This window comes from Canis aureus, chromosome 23 (assembly GCF_053574225.1).
Source record: "Canis aureus isolate CA01 chromosome 23, VMU_Caureus_v.1.0, whole genome shotgun sequence".
Classification (NCBI taxonomy): domain Eukaryota; kingdom Metazoa; phylum Chordata; class Mammalia; order Carnivora; family Canidae; genus Canis; species Canis aureus.
Genome location: NC_135633.1, coordinates 21,946,805 through 21,965,323, shown reverse-complemented (window position 1 = coordinate 21,965,323; position 18,519 = coordinate 21,946,805). Strand labels below are relative to the sequence as shown.

Here is an 18,519-nt window from a genome sequence, read left to right as displayed (position 1 = left end):
CCAATATACTCGCTTCTGTGGAAAAAAGAATAAGAACCCGTTACTCGCTATGCAACTCTACCCAAAAATATCTGTAGCTGTATATTCAAGAATATAAAGACATGACATATTAACAGCTGTATATTCAGAAATATGGATTTCTCACCTTAGAACCTACCTAGGAAATTCCAGTTTCTTTTAAAATATGATCGTATGGATGGGAGAAAGCAAAAGGGGTCAGGGATAGTTTTAAAAGAGAAATAAGAGAAAGCAAAACTAACTATTAAACCTTAAGTTTTCCTTCTCCGACTGACTTACTTCACTCAGCATAATACCCTCCAGTTCCATCCACGTTGAAGCAAATGGTGGGTATTTTGGGGAATATAAATAATAGTGAAAGGGAATATAAGGGAAGGGAGAAGAAATGTGTGGAAAATATCAGAAAGGGGGACAGAACGTAAAGACTGCTAACTCTGGGAAACGAACTAGGGGTGGTAGAAGGGGAGGAGGGCGGGGGGTGGGAGTGAATGGGTGACGGGCACTGGGGGTTATTCTGTATGTTAGTAAATTGAACACCAATAAAAAATAAATTAAAAAAAAAGAAATAAATACCGATCACATAGATAAAAAAATAAAAAATAAAATAAAAAAAATAAACCTTAAGTTTTATTAAAGAAGACAATATCACATGTACCCACTTTGAATTATAACTCATAGACATGACTTTCAGCCCACTCACCCATTATTGAATCAAAACTCATCTTGTATTAGGAATGCAGAGATCTAGTTGTCCTCACTACCATCCCTTCTTCAGTAATCTCTGGATTCCTTGTTTGATCTCCTGGGTGCGCACTCCATAAACAATGGGGTTCAAGGCTGCAGGGATGACATGGTGGAGGACATTGAGCAAGACTGGAACATCAGGAGACACATTCTTTGTCACCATATGAGTGAGCACAAAGACCAGAAGGACGGTGCTGAAGAAGAGGATAAGGATGAAGTGAGAACCACATGTGCTCAGGGCTTTGGCCATAGCACCCTCCGCCTTTAATCCCATCACAGTTTGAAGTATGAGGCTGTAAGAGATGAAGATGAGGACGAGGTCAGATCCTAGCAGTGTCCAGCCTCCAGCAAACTGGTAGAGGCGATTGATGGTGACATCATCACAGGAGAGCTTGGAGACAGACATATTGGCACAGATGCAATTCTCAATGACATTTCTCCCACAATAATGGAGTCTGGATGAGAGAATGGGGATAGGCAATGTAGAAATAGCATTCCTGGCCAAAATAAAAATGGCAGCCTTCGCTACAAATTGTTCTGTGATGATGGATGGGTACCTCAGTGGGTGGCAGATGGCCACATAGCGGTCATAGGCCATGACCATGAATGTGCAGGACTCCATGGCATAGAAGAAATTCATGATGAACATCTGTAAGAAGCAGGCATCAAAGCTGATGGACTTGAGGTCAAACCAAAAGATGGCCAGGACCTTGGGGATGACAGTGAGGCAGAGAACAATGTCCAGGAGGGAGAGGAGGCTGAGCAGGTAGTATAGGGGCTGGTGTAGAGAGGCCTCCAGCCAGATGGTGATCAGGAGAACACCATTGGCCCCCATGGCCACGAGGAACAAGAGGCCGAGGGGCAGGGATAACCAGAGCTGCCAAGTGGGGGACCTGACAAAACAATTCAGGAGAAACTCTGAAGCCCCAGTGGAGATGGTGCCATTTTGGTGTGCTGTCATATTTTGCCAAATATTTCTACAGTTTTCTTTCAGTGATCTGTAAAATTAGGATAAAAATTAGCTAGTAACATGATACATGAATTTAGACTAATTGGCTTTGCTTAGCTGACGTGTGAGTTCTAGAAGATCATCCAGAGCCATGTGAATTCATCTGTTTATCCTTTGTGTGGTGTTCCCGGGTCATTCCTATCACTTTAAGCAGTATAGAGGACTCGAAAATGGTTTATTTATAGATGTTTGATTCATTCAAGTTTCACTCTTAATTGAATTGCTATTTCTTTACAGTAGGGTTCAGATGTGGAAGAAATAAAAGGATCAAACCAGTGAATATGTGAAAACACCTGTGTCCTGTGTGACCACAGTGATGTAGAAATGAATATCTTATCTGGCATTTTGTTTTATATGTTTTTAGGTTTCTCTCTCTTACCTCCAATCACGCATGTTCCTGCAATTCTTGGACAGTTTTCTAGAAATCTGGAATCTCCCCTTTTCTTACACATACAACTATGACTCCTGCTTTCCCTACTTGGAGTCTTACTGTTTTCTTTTATGTTGTGTCTCTTATTCTTGATGATGATGATGATGATGATAATGATGATGATTGTAGGGACCGCCTAACTCCAGAAATTCAGACAGGACTTGAAACAGCTCTCTCAAATAAGGTTTAGGACATTAATGAGTGCAACCCGTCACAGGTACCTCAGTGACTTTCCGGGCATAGTTTTCTGTTTTTACAGCATAGTTTTTAGAAATTCTCTAGATTGACCTTACTCTGAAGAACTGCTTGCTGACTCCACCGACCCCAACTGTCAGCTCTGTCTTCAGCCTCTAATGTTATTTAGATGAAATTTAATTCTTCCCCCATGATTCATGCATTTATGTACAGATTCTTTGCTCTACAGCCCTGACACTTTAATATGTACAGTTGACAACTCCAAATCATCTAGGGGTGCCTGGGTGGCTCAATAAGCTAAACATCTGACATCATTTCAGTTCTTGATCTCAGGGTCCTGGGATGTAGCCCAGGTCTGGCTTCCTGATCAGTGACGAGTCTGCTTCTCCCTCTCCCTCTATCTCCACCCAACACCCACCACCACTTGCATGCACACTCTCTCCTTCTCTCTCTCAAATATATAAAAATAAAATCCTAAAAACAGAAAAGAAAGAAAACTCCAAATCATCTAAATTAAGCTCCACAAGATGTACTTTCCAGGCTCCCTACTTTAATCTCCTATGGACAAATTTCTGCTTCTCTGCATCTCCTTCTTCACCACCCAGCAAAAGATCAGGAAAAGGCAAAAGGCAAAAAGGACAGGTCCCAGAACACAGATTCTCACATGTGCTTCCTGACCTGGGACAGGAGGCAGTCTCTACTACCCCATCTTCCAAGTACTTCAGCTGTACTGACTCAGGAATGGAATGGAGCACAGATCTGGACTGAAGAGAGAGATGTTCCCCATGTTCTGGCTAATCTTGGTATAGTTGCCTCTCAGGCACCCTCTTACCAGACTCACCTACAGAGGATGTGAGCAGGGGGGCTGGCCCCAACAATACTGGAGTTCTGGTTAGTTTTTCAAGTATCTGGTGTAGTTATAGCTCCAGGGCTTGAGGGACATAGGCATCTGGGAACTTTTTGCCATCCCTACTCTTTGGGATTAAAATGTCCTCCTGGGACAGACAGGCAGGCAGGTGTGAGAAGGAAATTATTTTCTTTCTCTCTAAAAGTGAGGAGCTCTGTTAATCTAGCCCAACATTAACTGTGTGCTCTGTAGGCAGCTAGTCTCCTGGATGTAGGGGTGCTACATCCATTTCCTGGATGTAAGGGTGTTATATCCATCTGTCCATCCACATTCACACTCCTTTGCACATGCACACTCAGTGCCTTCCATGGGTCCAATAAGCTCATTCAGAAGTTCTCATGAGCTTCCTGCACGTAATCGTTTGATAAACCCTCCCCAAAAATGCTATGTAATGCACTGATGTTAATTATCATGATTTTTATGATGGCATCATAATGATAATAATGCTAGAGTAACTTGAAAAACATATTAATGAGAAAATGCAGTATGTTTTTAAAAGAGAAAATGTTGGGCAGCCCCGGTGGCGCAGCGGTTTGGTGCCGCCTGCAGCCTGGGGTGTGATCCTGGAGACCTGGGATGGAGTCCCACATCAGGCTCCTGGCATGGAGATGCTTCTCTCTCTGCCTGTGTCTCTGCCTCTCTCTCTGTGTCTATGAATAAATAAGTAAAATCTTAAAAAAAAATAAAAGAGAAAATGTTATAGTAATTTTTTGTAGATGAAAGATCTTTTAAATGCAATATATTTACAACTGTATACTTCAAAACACAATTTGTTTCTTTTTCATTTTCATTTTGAACCTCATGTGAATTATTCATATCCTTCAAATTATGGGAGCAAGCATCATCAGTTTCTTTAGATTTTTTAGTTTTCATTATTTTTGAGAGGATGAAAGAGGAACCGTCTTGCACTGTTGGTGGGAATGTGAACTGGTGCAGCCACTCTGGAAAACTGTGTGGAGGTTCCTCAAAGAGTTAAAAATAGACCTGCCCTACGACCCAGCAATTGCACTGCTGGGGATTTACCCCAAAGATACAGATGCAGTGAAACGCCGGGACACCTGCACCCCGATGTTTCTAGCAGCAATGGCCACAATAGCCAACCTGTGGAAGGGGCCTCGGTGTCCATCGAAAGATGAGTGGATAAAGAAGATGTGGTGATTCGATTGTGTATACAGTTATGCTCTGCTAACCACAGGTGGAGCTACCGTCTATCACCACAAACTGCTATTACAGTACCATTGAGTATAATCCCTGTGCTGTGCCATCATCATCAGTTTCTTTATTGCTATTTTTATTTTTCTGTCTTTGTCATATCCCAACATCATTCCTATTTCTTTTCTCTGTAGAAAAGTGAAAAATCCAGTGTTTTTAAAATATGTGTAATTAATCATAAGTTTGCTAACATAACTACATGTCCATCTATGAAAAATGATTTGGATATTGAATTTTATAAATGATATTGGATCATAAATCAGACGTTATTCTTTATTTTCACTCAACACTTTTTTTAAATAAATTTATTTTTTATTGGTGTTCGATTTGCCAATATATAGTATATCACCGAGTTTTCATCCTATCAAGTGCCCCCTCAGTGCCCGTCACCCAGTCACCCCCACCCCCCGCCCTCCTCCCCTTCCACCACCCCCAGTGCGTTTCCCAGAGTTAGGAGTCTTCACGTTCTGTCTCCCTTTCTGATATTTCCCACACATTTCTTCTCCCTTCCCTTCTATACCCTTTCACTATTATTTATATTTCCCGAATGAATGAGACCATATAATGTTTGACCTTCTCCGATTGACTTATTTCACTCAGCATAATACCCTCCAGTTCCATCCACGTTAAAGCAAATGGTGGGTATTTGTCATTTCTAATGGCTGAGGAATATTCCATTGTATACATAGACCACATCTTCTTCATCCATTCATCTTTCGATGGACACCGAGGCTCTTTCCACAGTTTGGCTATTGACTCAACACTAAATCGTAACAACCATTCCTGTTGCTCTGTGTATGTCATTTTTTTTATTGCTATTCAATTTCTATGATATGCATTTTCTATTTTATGTGAGTAGACAACAGAGAAATGACCTATAATTAATTGTTAACAAAAATACTATTATTGTCAACATACTCGGATATTTATCTTATAGTCCTAAAATAGGAGTGTGTGTAGGAGTGGGGATTTTTCACTTACGGTGCATAAAAATATTTAATTCCCTAGAAATTACCAAATCTCTTTCCAAAATATTAATAAAATAATTTGTTAGCATAACTATAAAATTTTTATAGTTTCTTCATTTTTCACATTCTTCATACCGTTTGATGCTATCTTTTTTTAAGTTTGGTGGAAATAACATAATATCTTTTTATTTTTGTTTGATTTTCTCCTCATAACTGAATGGTGTTCATATAACTGAGTGGTGTTAGCCATTTGTGATTTTCAAGCTGTGATTTATATCTTGATACCCTTTGCCTGTTTTTTCTACTAATTTTTGTTTTTCTTGCATATTTGCAAAATCTGTGCATATTTTAAGTCTTAGAGTCCCTTTTTGACTAGATATTATTAGTATTTTTCTAGCCAGTCATATATCTGAATTATAGCATACACTTTCCATTATTCAATGGAAATTCTTCAATTTGTTTAAGTCAAATTTCTGTTTTACTATGAATAAATTTTCTTTGGGGATCCTATTTAAGGAACATTCCACAAGATCACAAAAGTGCTTTTATTTTCATTTATTTTAAATTGTTTGAAACTGTGTGTTACATTTCATACTGATTTCTTATTTCTTTCTTCCATTTCAACTCTTTACTTATTTAAATACCAGTTAAGTAACAATAGATAATATTGGTTTCGAGAGTCAATTTAGTGATTCCATCATTTACATACAACACTCCGTCATCATCACAAGTGGCCATCACAAGTGTCCTCCTTAATGCCCATAACCCATTTAAACCATCCCTGGCCCACATCCCCTCCAGCAACCCTCAGAACCCTCAGTTTGTTCTCTACGTGAAGTCATGTGGTATTTGTCTTTCTCTGACTGACTTACTTCACATAATACACTCTAGCTCATCCACATCATTGCAAAAGGCAAGATTTCATTCCTTTTTATGGCTGAGGAATATTCCATTGCATATATATATCTTCTTCATCCATTTAGCAATCAGTGGACATTTGGGCTTTATCCATAATTTGGCTACTGTTGATAATGCTGCTATAAACATTGGGGTGCATGTACCCCTTTGAACCAGTATTTTTGTATTCTTTGGGTAAATACCTAGTAGTGCAATTCCTGGATCATAGGGTAGTTCTATTTTTTAACTTTTTAGGAGCCTCCACACTGTTCTCCAGAGGGTTCTCTTTACTTTGCATTCCTGTAAAAAATACAACAGGGTTCCTTTTTGTCCACATCATTGCCAACACAATGTTGTTCATGTTGTTGATTTTAGATTTGCACATATTTTGAATATTTATTGCTTAATATTATATTTTAGCACTCTTTTAAATGCTTTAAAAGTCCATTTTCCAATCACTTGTTAATTAATTTTTAATTATTGATATTTGTTTCTAATATATAGAAATAAATGTGATTTTTATATGTGGACTGTGTATCCCTGCACCTTTCTGTATTTACTTTTTAGTATGTATAGTTATTTTAATTGACCTTGTAGATTTTCTACATTTAATTAAATTCCACATTAAATTTTCCAATTAAATCTTTTAAAAACACTTCTTTAAAAATTTACTTTTTAATGATAAACCAAATTGCAACACAAAAATTGGTCATGATTTATTAGCCGTATTATATATTTTGGAGGATTCAATTTTCCAATAATTTTTAAAGTGTTTTGTGTCCTTATTCCTTTTATTTAAGAAAAGGGATTTTATTTACTTATTTATGAGAGACACAGAGAGAGAGGCAGAAACATAGGCAGAGGGAGAAGCAGGCTCCCTGGGGATAGCTCAGTGCTAGACTCCATCTCAGGACCCCAGGATCACACCTCAAGCCTCAGGCAAACAACCAATGAGCCACCCAGGCATCCCATGTGTCCTTATTTCTGAGGGACATTGATCAGTGGTTTCCTCGTTTGTAATGTTGTCATCTCGTTATCAGTATCAGGATAAATCTGACTTCATAAAATGAGTTGGAATTTGTTTGCAATGCATCTATTTGCTCAAAGATTTGGGGCAGGATTAAAATTATTTTTCCTTTAATTGCAGTCATAATATTCATAAGTGAACCCACTTCATCTGGAGGCTTTTTTCTTTTGCTTGTGATTTTTGCTCTTTAATATATACAGTTAGTTATAAGCTCACATTCCTTAATTGACATATAGTTGTCAAGAATTTCCATATCTTCTTGAGTCAAGTTCAATATTTATATCATCTAAGGAATTTATGTTTAACACATAAGTTTTCAAATTTATTGACAAAAAGTTGTTCATAATAATTCTATATCACTGTACTGGCTAGAACCTGTAATGGCATCCCCTCTTTATTACTGATGTTGATATTGTAACACTTTTAATTTTATTGACTGACTAGTGGGGAGAGGTACATATTGATACAATGATTTTGTTTCAAAGGAGCATTTTTTGGTTTATTTTTCCTTCTTTTTCTGTTTATTTTCTATTTCATCAAGTTCTGCTCTTATTTTTATTCCTTTCCTACTAGCTCCATTGAGTGTATTTTGCTCATCTTTTCCTAATTTTATAGGAAAATAATTTTATAAGGTAGGTGCTTATTTAATCAATTGGAGAACCCTTTTTTCCCAATACAAATAATTAGTGCTATATTTTTTCTTCTAATACTGATAAACCAATATTGAAATAAGGATAGCTACTACCCTAGACAAAAGCAACCTCACAAGATATAACCTGTATTTCAAGCAGAACCACAGAATAGAGACTTTACTTTTGTAAGGTATGGAACTTTTCTTCTTGAACTCTCAATTTGTTTTTTGTTTTTTTTGTTTTTTTTTTTCTTAAATTTATTTATGATAGTCATACAGAGAGAGAGAGAGAGGCAGAGACACAGGCAGAGGGAGAAGCAGGCTCCATACACCGGGAGCCCGACGTGGGATTCGATCCCGGGTCTCCAGGATCGTGCCCTGGGCCAAAGGCAGGCGCCAAACCGCTGCGCCACCCAGGGATCCCTTGAACTCTCAATTTGTACAACGAATCACCCTCTTGTGCTTCCATCACACCGTCAGCATGTCTTACCATGGTGAGCCTCACTGATAGTTTCCTGTCTGACATTTTTGTGCTCTAATTTATTGAGTGAGTTCTCCCAAATGCAGAGGTGAATCATATTTGATCTTTTCTCCCAAAGCCAAGTATGGCGATGAAAAATCTGACTCAGCAGATTATTGCTATTCCCAGCCTTTAAAAATTATTTTGATGCACCAATACTTTCCACAAAGCTTTTTACATGGTTCTCCACAAACTTAAATGATTTATTGATAGAACATTTCTTTTTTTTTTTTTAAGCTACTTGATGGCATCTTCAAAGACAGGACCAAATGTCATGTTATTCTCCAGAAACATCTACTCTATTGAGATCCCCAAGTTCTTCCAGAACTGTTTGTCAGACTCCCAACTGGCAGCACTGGATACCTTTCACACTTTACTCCTCCTGCCTATGGGGCCACTGTCATGTTCCTGATCGCAGCCTTGATTTCAAATAAGTAACCAGGTCCTTCGTAGTCCCTCACTTAGTAGTTAGTTGATAAGGATAGAAAGTCCAGATCCTTCTCATCTCTTGGCAAAACCTATAGTCTGTAGGGTTTATGCAAAGCAGACAGTGTGGAGTTACAAAAGATACTGCTTTTGAATTTGGAGGAGAGATGGTACATCCTCCCTCACAAAAAAAAAAAAAAAAATGATGGCACGAAGAATAGGAGAAAGGGAGTTGGTCACTTGAAGTTATGATACCACAAGGGAAAAAATACTGCTTAGGAACTGGAGGGGTGTGTTGGATTGGTGGAACCTACCAGGTGCCTCCTATTACACAAGACTTTAGAATATTTGAACAAACATGGATTTCATGGGGGCATAGTTGGATCAGAGAAGAAATAATAGCCTACATTCAAAATTCTTTTATCCTTCTGGATGAAGACTCAAATTGATAGTTAAGTTGATTTCAATGAAGAATGGAATGTGCCTCAAAGCTATACACTACATAAAGCTATATTGTCCTTCTCTGTGCTTCTAAGAAACACTATACTTTCTCTCTTAGTACAGAACCTCTTTATGTGGAGGTGTCACTTTTTGATATGCCTTTTCTACCTTGCTTTGATGCTTCTCTTTCTTATTCCATCTGTAAATTTACTCAAGATATCTTCACATGATCTTCAAAACTATCATAGACTCCACTTTTATCGGCTTCTATAGCACCCCAAAATTCCTCTTCTTTGAAACTGACCACACCTGTCTTTAATGGTTCAATGCCTACCACTCCCTCTACACAATTACACTCCCTACTAAAGGTTCCTTATAATATTTGCAAAGAACTATATATCAGGCACCACATCTAGTCCTGTATATGTTACCTCACTTAACATACACAATAAACGTGAGGTAGATGATGCTATAATTATTTTTCCAGGGGAGGAAATTGATGCACAGAAAGATAAAACAACTGTCAAATGATTCATATATGGCAGGTAATGAAGCCAAACTTCTAACCAGTTAGTGTAACCTGAGCATCAGTATATTAACTACCACTCTACATTCATTCATGAAAACACAAGACCATGTCTTTCCTCTTTGTCAAGTCTGTTGGGCACATAGGAGATGCTCCATAGATTTTTTTTTTTTTTTTTTTTTTTTTTTTTTTTTTTTTTTTTGCTCCATAGATTTTTATTGCATGAAGGATATATCCATCACACAATTTTCACTAGTAATTTCAATCGGAATTCTTAGTTTCTAGCAATAATACATAATTGTAGGTGTTTTGAGCAAATAAATAAATAAATAAATAAATAGTAAAAAGATGAATAATGGCTCAAAGAATCACTGGGAAGATTAAAAAATAAAACACAGGGGATCCCTGGGTTGCTCAGCGGTTTGGCGCCTGCCTTTGGCCCAGGGCGCGATCCTGGAGTCCCAGGATCGAGTCCCGCATCGGGCTCCCGGCATGGAGCCTGCTTCTCCCTCTGCCTGTGTCCTTGCCTCTCTCTCTCTCTCTCTCTGTGTCTATCATAAATAAATAAATAAATCTTTAAAAAAATAATAAAACCAAACAAAGCAGAGGCCAAAACTTCTGTAAAATTATTCCAGAGAACTAGTTCTATGCCGCACGGTTACTACAACTACTGCTAAACTCTGGATGACATATTTGCATAAAGCCCTCTTTTGTTTTTATTTCAGATGGTTTTGAAACATTCATCAGATTACTGCATGTAATGAAATAGTGATCACTGTGAACAATAATAATGATTTAACACATCAGCAGCCCTCAGAGGCAGAAGGGAGAAGGTCATGGGGTATTTTTCTTTAATGCATACAGAGTTTTAGTTTTGCAAGATGAAAAGAATTCTAGAAGTAGATGTTTATGGTTACTCAGCAATACGAATGGGCTTAATACCAGTAAACTGTATATTAAAATGGTTTTCATAATAAATTTTGTGTCATCTCTATTCCACCACAATAAATATTTGGAAAAAGAAATATAATTTTAGTAGTTAATATAAATAGTTCAGGATTATTTTAGTAGTATTTAAGTTTACCATCTTCAAAATTTCTATCAAGTTCAAACTAAAGAATTATTAAAGTCATCTTGACTATTCTCTTCATTCTATGTTTTAATAAAATGTAAATTGCAGTATATCTTAATGAAGTAATTATTAAAAGGTATTTTTCTTTTTTAGGAGATTTACTTATTTATTTTAAAAAGAGAGAGAGCATGAGAGACAGAATTGGAGAGGAGCATAATAAGAGAGGGAAGAGAGAGAATCTCAAGTAGATTCCCCACTGAGTGCAGAGCCTGATGCATGATCCCATGACCGTGAGATCATGACCTGGGCTGAAATCAAGAGTTGGATGCTTAACTGAATGAGCCACCTAGGTGACCTAAAAAATGTTTTTTTTTTCTAAAAACCAATAAACTTAATGTGTTTTTACTTGAGAACTCTTTATTCACACTGGTTGGAATTCATTGGCAAGTCGGAGCACACAGTAGGCACAAACAACAAACAAATTTTTACTAATGTGTGCACACTGTTAGCAACTGGGCACAAATTCTGACATGTATTTATACTCACAACATGGCCTTTCATAAGATTTTACACATATCTCAAACAATGTGTATGGATTTCTATTAATAATAGCAAAACGTTTGAATGCATAGCTCTTGCTCCCAGTAAGCAGTTTTTGAGGATCTGATATGTGTAGGTGAAATTGAATCAATACCTACATCATCTCATTGACTCTCCCAAGATGCTTGAAGATGACATTATTATTCTCATTTCATAGCTGTTGTATTTGACATTCAGAAAGAATAGGCACCTTGCCCAATATTACACAAGAAAGTTATTGATGGAGATTGGATTTAAACTCAGGCTGTCTGACTCCAAAGCCTATCTTCCAGTACATATTTCCTATGCAACTGGAAAATCACATGTTTTCCCATTTCCCATTCTTCTATGAGATGAGCTGTCTTCTCAGTCTCTCCTTCTTACTATGGGTACTGATGTAACTGAAGTTACATAACACTCTATTCCTATTTTAAACTTCTCTGTGGCAGCAGTAGGCTGCTTATAGACCCCAACATAACTAATGTACTTCTTTGACCCAGGCCTCTGCTTTTACTGCTCATAGGTCTAAAAGTTTCATTTTAGCCTCCAGTCTCCATGGCTTCTACTTTTCAAATAAGCTATGGTCCAGCAACCTCCAGAAAGCCTTCCCCGGGGTAACACTTCCACCACTCTAGGTTGATTTGGGGCACCAAATCTGTGTCTCTAGACTTCCCATGTATGGATTATCATTTAACTCACCACATCCATTTGGAGTTATACCTTTACTTTTTGACTCAACACCAATTCTCATTCATTTCTGTATCACCAGCACCCAGCACTGTGTCTGATACATATTACATACTCAAATATTTTATTAAATGAACGAATGTATAACCAGAAATAGTAAAATATAGCCCAGAGCACTATTGGAAAAATGGAATACACATTAAAACTATCAGGACTGTCAAGTAAAAGGTAAGGTTAGTCCAACATGTGGCATACGTATATCTCAAGGACAAGCAAGACTTACTCACTATCATTGAATTCTGCTATTTGGACCTTAGATTGGTGATTCCCAACTAGTGTGGGATCTGTGATTTTAATGTTAGAGGTTTATTTCAAAACATTTATCTTCAAAATGTATTTTAGGAAATGTACATATAAACATAATTTGTTAAAGTAAATTTAAGTTTTAAAAAGCTTTGAAGTGCCTGGGTGGCTCAGTCAGTTTAAGCCTCCAATTCTTAATTTTGACTAAGGTCATGATCTTGAGGTCATGGAATTGAGCCCCATGTCAGGCTCTGTGCTCAGTGTGGAGTCTGCTTCAGAGTCCTCCCTTCCTGCTTACTCTTTTAAAAATAAATAAATAAGATATTTAAAAATTTTAAAAATTAAATTTAAAATGTTTTAAAAGTCCTTTTAAAGCTGTAAAAGTCCTTTATTTTTTTATAATAAATTTATTTTTTATTGGTGTTCAATTTGCCAACATACAGAATAACACCCAGTGCTCATCCTTCAAGTGCCCCCCACAGTGTCCATCACCAATTCACCCCCATCCCCCGCCCTCTTCCCCTTTCATCACCCGTAGTTCGTTTCCCAGAGTTAGGAGTCTGCATGTTCTGTCTCCCTTTCTGACATTTCCCACACATTTCTTCTCCCTTCCCTTATATTCCCTTTCACTATTAATTATATTCCCCAAATGAATGAGAACATATAATGCTTGTCCTTCTCTGATTGACTTACTTCACTCAGCATAATACCCTAAAGTCCTTTAAAAGTCCTATTTGGTAATAATGATCTACCTTCTTTTGGATTATTTTTGTTCTAATGACTCCTTTTCCATAGGCACTGATGATGATGATGCAGTGTTACTATAGAGTTCTGCTCTGGAATTACATCTATCTTCTTTCTAACCCTGTCTTCTCCAATTATTAGCTTTTTGAGGTCAATTTACTAAACTGCTTTGATTATTAGTAGTCTAGTCTGTAAGCTATCTCAGAACATTTTTGTGAAAATTAAGAGGAAAAAACATGTGAATAATATATAAAATATTCAATAGGGGCATCTGGGTAGCTCAATTGGTTAAGGATCTGACCAGGTCATTGTCTCAGGGTCATGAGATCAAGCCCACCACAGAATCTGCGTTGGATGTAGAGCCTGCTTAAGATTCTCTCTCTCCCTCTCCCTCTGCCTGCCCCTGTTTCACATGCTCTTTCTTAAAGAAAAAAAAATAGTACTCAATAAATGTTAGTAGAATTGGCCATTTTTTATATTGTGGATCCTTTATTCCTTCCTAGTAAATAATAAAAGAGGGCCTGCTGGTGTTTTCAGATGTTATTGAACTCTACAGTGGGAACGTCTTGAAGGAACAGTTGGTAAGTCACAGGAGTTATTGCTATGAGGAGAAATCCTCTGTTACTTTTTACTTACTGGTTCATAGCAATATTGGGTTGTCATGCTGCATTTCCAGATGTCATGAAATCCTTCTCTTAGTCCATATGTTGACCATTCACTTGTGGCTACTACCTATTCCTCGATCTTATTTCCCAAGTTACTCAGGAGGACATCTCTCAGCTACTTTGCTTCTAGCTTATCAAACTTATACCTTAGCTTTGCCTTTCCAATAATTGTTTCCCAGCCCACAACTCTCCATTCTTTGATAAATTTTAAAATTGCTTGTTCAATTCCTTGTGGAGATGAGGCTAGAAGTATGAATAAGAGCAGAAAAACATTGCAACCTCTAACTATAGTTACTGAAGTCTGGGAAAATAAAAGTATGAAACTGCAAGAAACAGGCATACTTGTTTAAGGCAGGGTTAAAAGGATTGAATGGGAACTAAAGGATTTGAGCATCAGAATTCTAGAGGTATTTGTTAGTCATGTGAAGGCCAAGCACCTTCTATTGTTGAAGGGAAGTCACCAGATCACCTTTCATGTTTTATCTAACACTGTGTTCCCCAATGACAAGGCTGCACTAGAACAGTTGTTAGCCATATGTGGAAGACAGAATTCTGATGTTGAAATGACGTCTATAGAGAGCAGTAAATATGGAAGGGATCACTTGGCAGCCCGTTGAGCCTCTTTCCAACATCAATATCTCCTATGGGATATGGAAAGGTTAATAAATAGTTTTTATGCTGAGAATAAACTCTCAGAAGACATACAAAAAGCTTGCTTTTACAAGGAAGTATCATAATATGATAATTGATCAAAAAATAATATGATACGATAAATGTTTAGATCACAAAAAATGTGCAAAGGACTTTGTATTGGAAAGAGCATGGAAGAGAGGAAATGGTGATTACATAAAGCTTCTAGGGACCCAAGTGTTCATTTGTTGCCCTGAAACTGACCTTGTTAGAGGGTTATGGGCATGAAAAGCACTCCATCTCCCAACCACCCAACATGAATCAATTCAACACAATAAAAAGAACCTTAAATTTCATTGAACTAAGTTTATCTTGGTTATCGACCAAATGAAAATAGCTCTGCAGGCACTGGGATGTATGAGTTTAAAAAAAAAACTAGCTCTTAGGCATATACAGAATTGACTTTGGAGGGGTGGTGCATGGGAGGGTCATCCCCAAGAGGCAGGTAGTAATATAAAAAAAGATGAACCTAAGCTACCCCAGAGGTGCTTGTGACTGCTGGTGTCTGAAACATTTATTAAGATGGTGTGAACAAAGAAAATTATAAAAAGAAAATAAGCTCAAAACCAACAATTGTAAGTAAAGGTGCTCCAAATAGTAGGCACCTGTTTGAGATCAAAAGCTTCTGACAGGAGCAGTTCTATATAAAAGGCTCCAAGAAGATTAGCAGCAGGTATGTAATCATTTATTGTTGAGTAATGGTTTTCTACATACATGCATGAAAAAAAGCTGGCAAACCAAATTTTATAGTAATAGTAATTGTAATAATGTAATAACCACTATGTTCCTTGCTAACATGATCATATTTACTCCTCACAACAAATAACAAATGAGGAATAAGAGGCAAAGACTTTAAGCAGCTTGTCAAGTGGCACAGCTTGTCAAGTGGCACAGCTGGGAGTTGAATTCTGTTCCCACTGATCTCCAACCTTGGCCTGTTGGCCACAGCCGTGAAGAACAGTTAGAAACAGAAAAAGTCATTACCACAACATCAACCGTATCTTTGACCTGCCAGGCACTAAGAGGGTATATCATGAAGGAAGTTAGATATAAGCAATCCTCTTGGATTTTTGTATTAAGAGTGTCACTAGAAGAGGGCTCTTGAAAACATTTCTCAAAAGAACTACTGGTCATAAACAAAAATCAAGGAGGAGATCTGAGTGTCTCATACTTACTACAAAGTATCAATATAGGAGTACACATGATTGGTTTCAAGTATCTTATGCAAATTTTCTAACAATAAGTTTCTGGAAAATCAGAATTTGGTTCACTGACATTTTGCCTTGATCCTTCTTGCCCTAAGGTTTCACTTTTGTATCATTAACTACAGTTTCATTTCCTAAGGATCACATTCTACCCATTCAGCTGGTGTAGGATAATTAACTGTGAGCCTGTCCCTATGTCTTCAAGGGCAGTACTGCCTCTGGTTAAGGACTGCAGAATGTGAAGAGCTGAGAGGAAAGCACTTCCCCTGAAGGATAAGTAAATGCTGGGCTGCTGATTCTGGGCTCCTTCAGGGCCGGCAAGGCAGTCTTTCCCTGGGGAAGCAAAGAAGCTGAACCTCAGGCATAGACTCTCCTTTCTGAAAGCCAGAGTGTAGGAGATTCGGACAGAGCCAGGAATATCTTTCCAAAGCCAAGGTCACTGTCTCCATCCAGTAAGTTTGGCTCCAGCAGAGAATGGAGGTGCCATATTAGACACCTGACCAGAGCAAGGGTTGCAGTGGGACTAAAGCCAGGCTTGCAACTGTAAAAGCTACGGGGTTGAGGTTTGAAGATGGAAGGCTGAAGGGAGGTGAGAGAGAGGAATGACACAGGGCCAGATGGAGATGATTGTGCCAATGCTGAGCCAGACTTCCGTGCGCTCTGCAGAGAGGTCTGGACCAGATAGGGGTTCAAAGATCCGCAGCAGGGTATCACGGGGGATCAGATGTCTTGAACTTCCTTCATTGAACACTGTGGGAACACAAAGGAGAATGCAGGTTAGGAAGGGAAAGAAAGTTTCCAATCACACTTCTTGACTTGCCACTACTTGGAAATCTTTGCTAATCTGCCTTGTACTGCCTTTCTCATTCCCTAGAAGTACCTGCTCTGCTTTCTGTTCTGTCCTTTACTTCTTTTGTTTCCTTCCTCCTCTGTATTCTCCCTCTAATCTCTTCTGCTTTAATTTCAGTTTTTCTTCTCTGTTTCCATCTTCTGTCCACCATCTATTTTCTGTGCATGCATGCTTCTGTTCTCCTGAACCCTTCTACTTTCTCTCAGCCTATCCTTCATCTGAAAGGCCGACATTCACCCCCACTGTATCTTCCTCCAGATCAACAGAGCCCCTAAGGGAAGCAAGCTTAGAGCCCCAATTTCCACTCAATGACTTTCTCCATTCCCCTCATCATTATTTTTCACTTTTCATCCCTTTCTCTTGCCTCCAGGCCCCACTGACAGCTTTGGCATCAGACCCAATAATTTTTTGAGATTAACACAGATTTGTATCCACCTCTACATACTCCAACATAGTACCCAAAAAGATTATTTAGAAAAGTCTCTGCATAGACGTGGCCCCTATTGACACCAAGAACAACAATCTTACAGGCTGAGACACTGAGAAAGGTCCCTTGTGCAATGGCCCCTTAGAAGTCATAATTGCTGCCCCAAGAAGGCTACCTGGAGTAGTGCACAAAATGGACATAGAGACCTTATTAACCTGGTTAAAGAAACCTAGCAAATGGGGAAACAAGGGCAGAATGGTACAATTACATGGAGTTAGGAGGAAAGCATGAAAGTGCTGTGACAGTAAGAGTACTCTTCAAAAAAGAGGCCAAGAATCCTGTGGTGACTTTGCAGCCCTTAAGCTGGAATTCTAGTACAGATGGCCCTACACACACCAATTTTTTTTTTCTTTTTAAGTAGGATCCACACCCAGCATGGAGCCCAAACCCATTTAAACTCACAAGATCAAGAACTGAGTTGAGATCAAGAGTCACACATAACACATAACAAATTGAGCCATTCAGGTGTCCTCACACCCATTCTGATTGTAATAATCATACTGATCTTTAAGATTGTCTCCTTGTCTCTCGTACTTGAAGTTAGACCATGATATCTAGGTGTGCATTTATTTTTATTTATCCCATTTCAGATTTATTGAAATTCCTGAATCTGGTTAGTGATGTATTTCATCTCTCCTGAAAAGTTCCGATTTCTCTGTCTCATTCTCTTTCTTTTTCAACCTGGAGTTTTGATTCTATGTGTTAGATATTCCCATTCCACCCACTATTGCTCTTATATCTTCTTCAGTATTTTCAGTCTGTTTTTATTTTCTTTCCATCTTCATTCTCAGTAGATTCTTCTGACCACTCTTCTGACAATTTACAGACTTTCCCATTAGCTGGTCCTAATCTGTTTAATTCATCACCGAATTCTTATTCTTTATATTCTTTTTTTTTTCAAATATATCTGGTTTTTATTCAAATCTGCTTTGTTACTTTTTAGAGATGCCAGTGCCCAAAAGAAAATATTAATTCCTGACTTCATCTTCTTAATCCTAAGAAAATAAAAAACCTGAGAACAACTCTGTCTATTCAAAATCCCATGCTCTTGCTCTTAACTACACATTTGCATTATCAGTGTTTCCTTGGGAGCTTCATTCTAAAAAAAACTTCTAAGTTCTATAATCTAGCTTACTAATTATCTTTTGAAGTGTGGCTAACCTACCCCTAAGTTATTTCTTGTCATGTTAATTTTAACTATTATATATAATATTTTGTTTCTAGGATATAGGACTGATTCTTCTTTGGTGTGTGTTTATTTTCTTGTGTTTATTTTCAAGCTTTTT

The 18,519-nt window shown here is 37.9% G+C and overlaps 1 protein-coding gene across 1 annotated transcript; it reads right to left on the bottom strand.

Annotated features, from left to right (window-relative positions):
- Window positions 1-775: 775 nt before the first annotated feature.
- Window positions 776-1,723, bottom strand: LOC144295332 (olfactory receptor 56A3-like). Its single transcript, XM_077867715.1, has one exon. The coding sequence runs from the start codon at window positions 1,721-1,723 to the stop codon at window positions 776-778; it is 948 nt and encodes a 315-aa protein (XP_077723841.1).
- Window positions 1,724-18,519: the final 16,796 nt, after the last annotated feature.

Coding starts and splice junctions, on each gene's coding strand:
- LOC144295332 (XM_077867715.1), bottom strand. CDS start 1,723: ATGACAGCACACCAAAATGGCACCATCTCCACTGGGGCTTCAGAGTTT.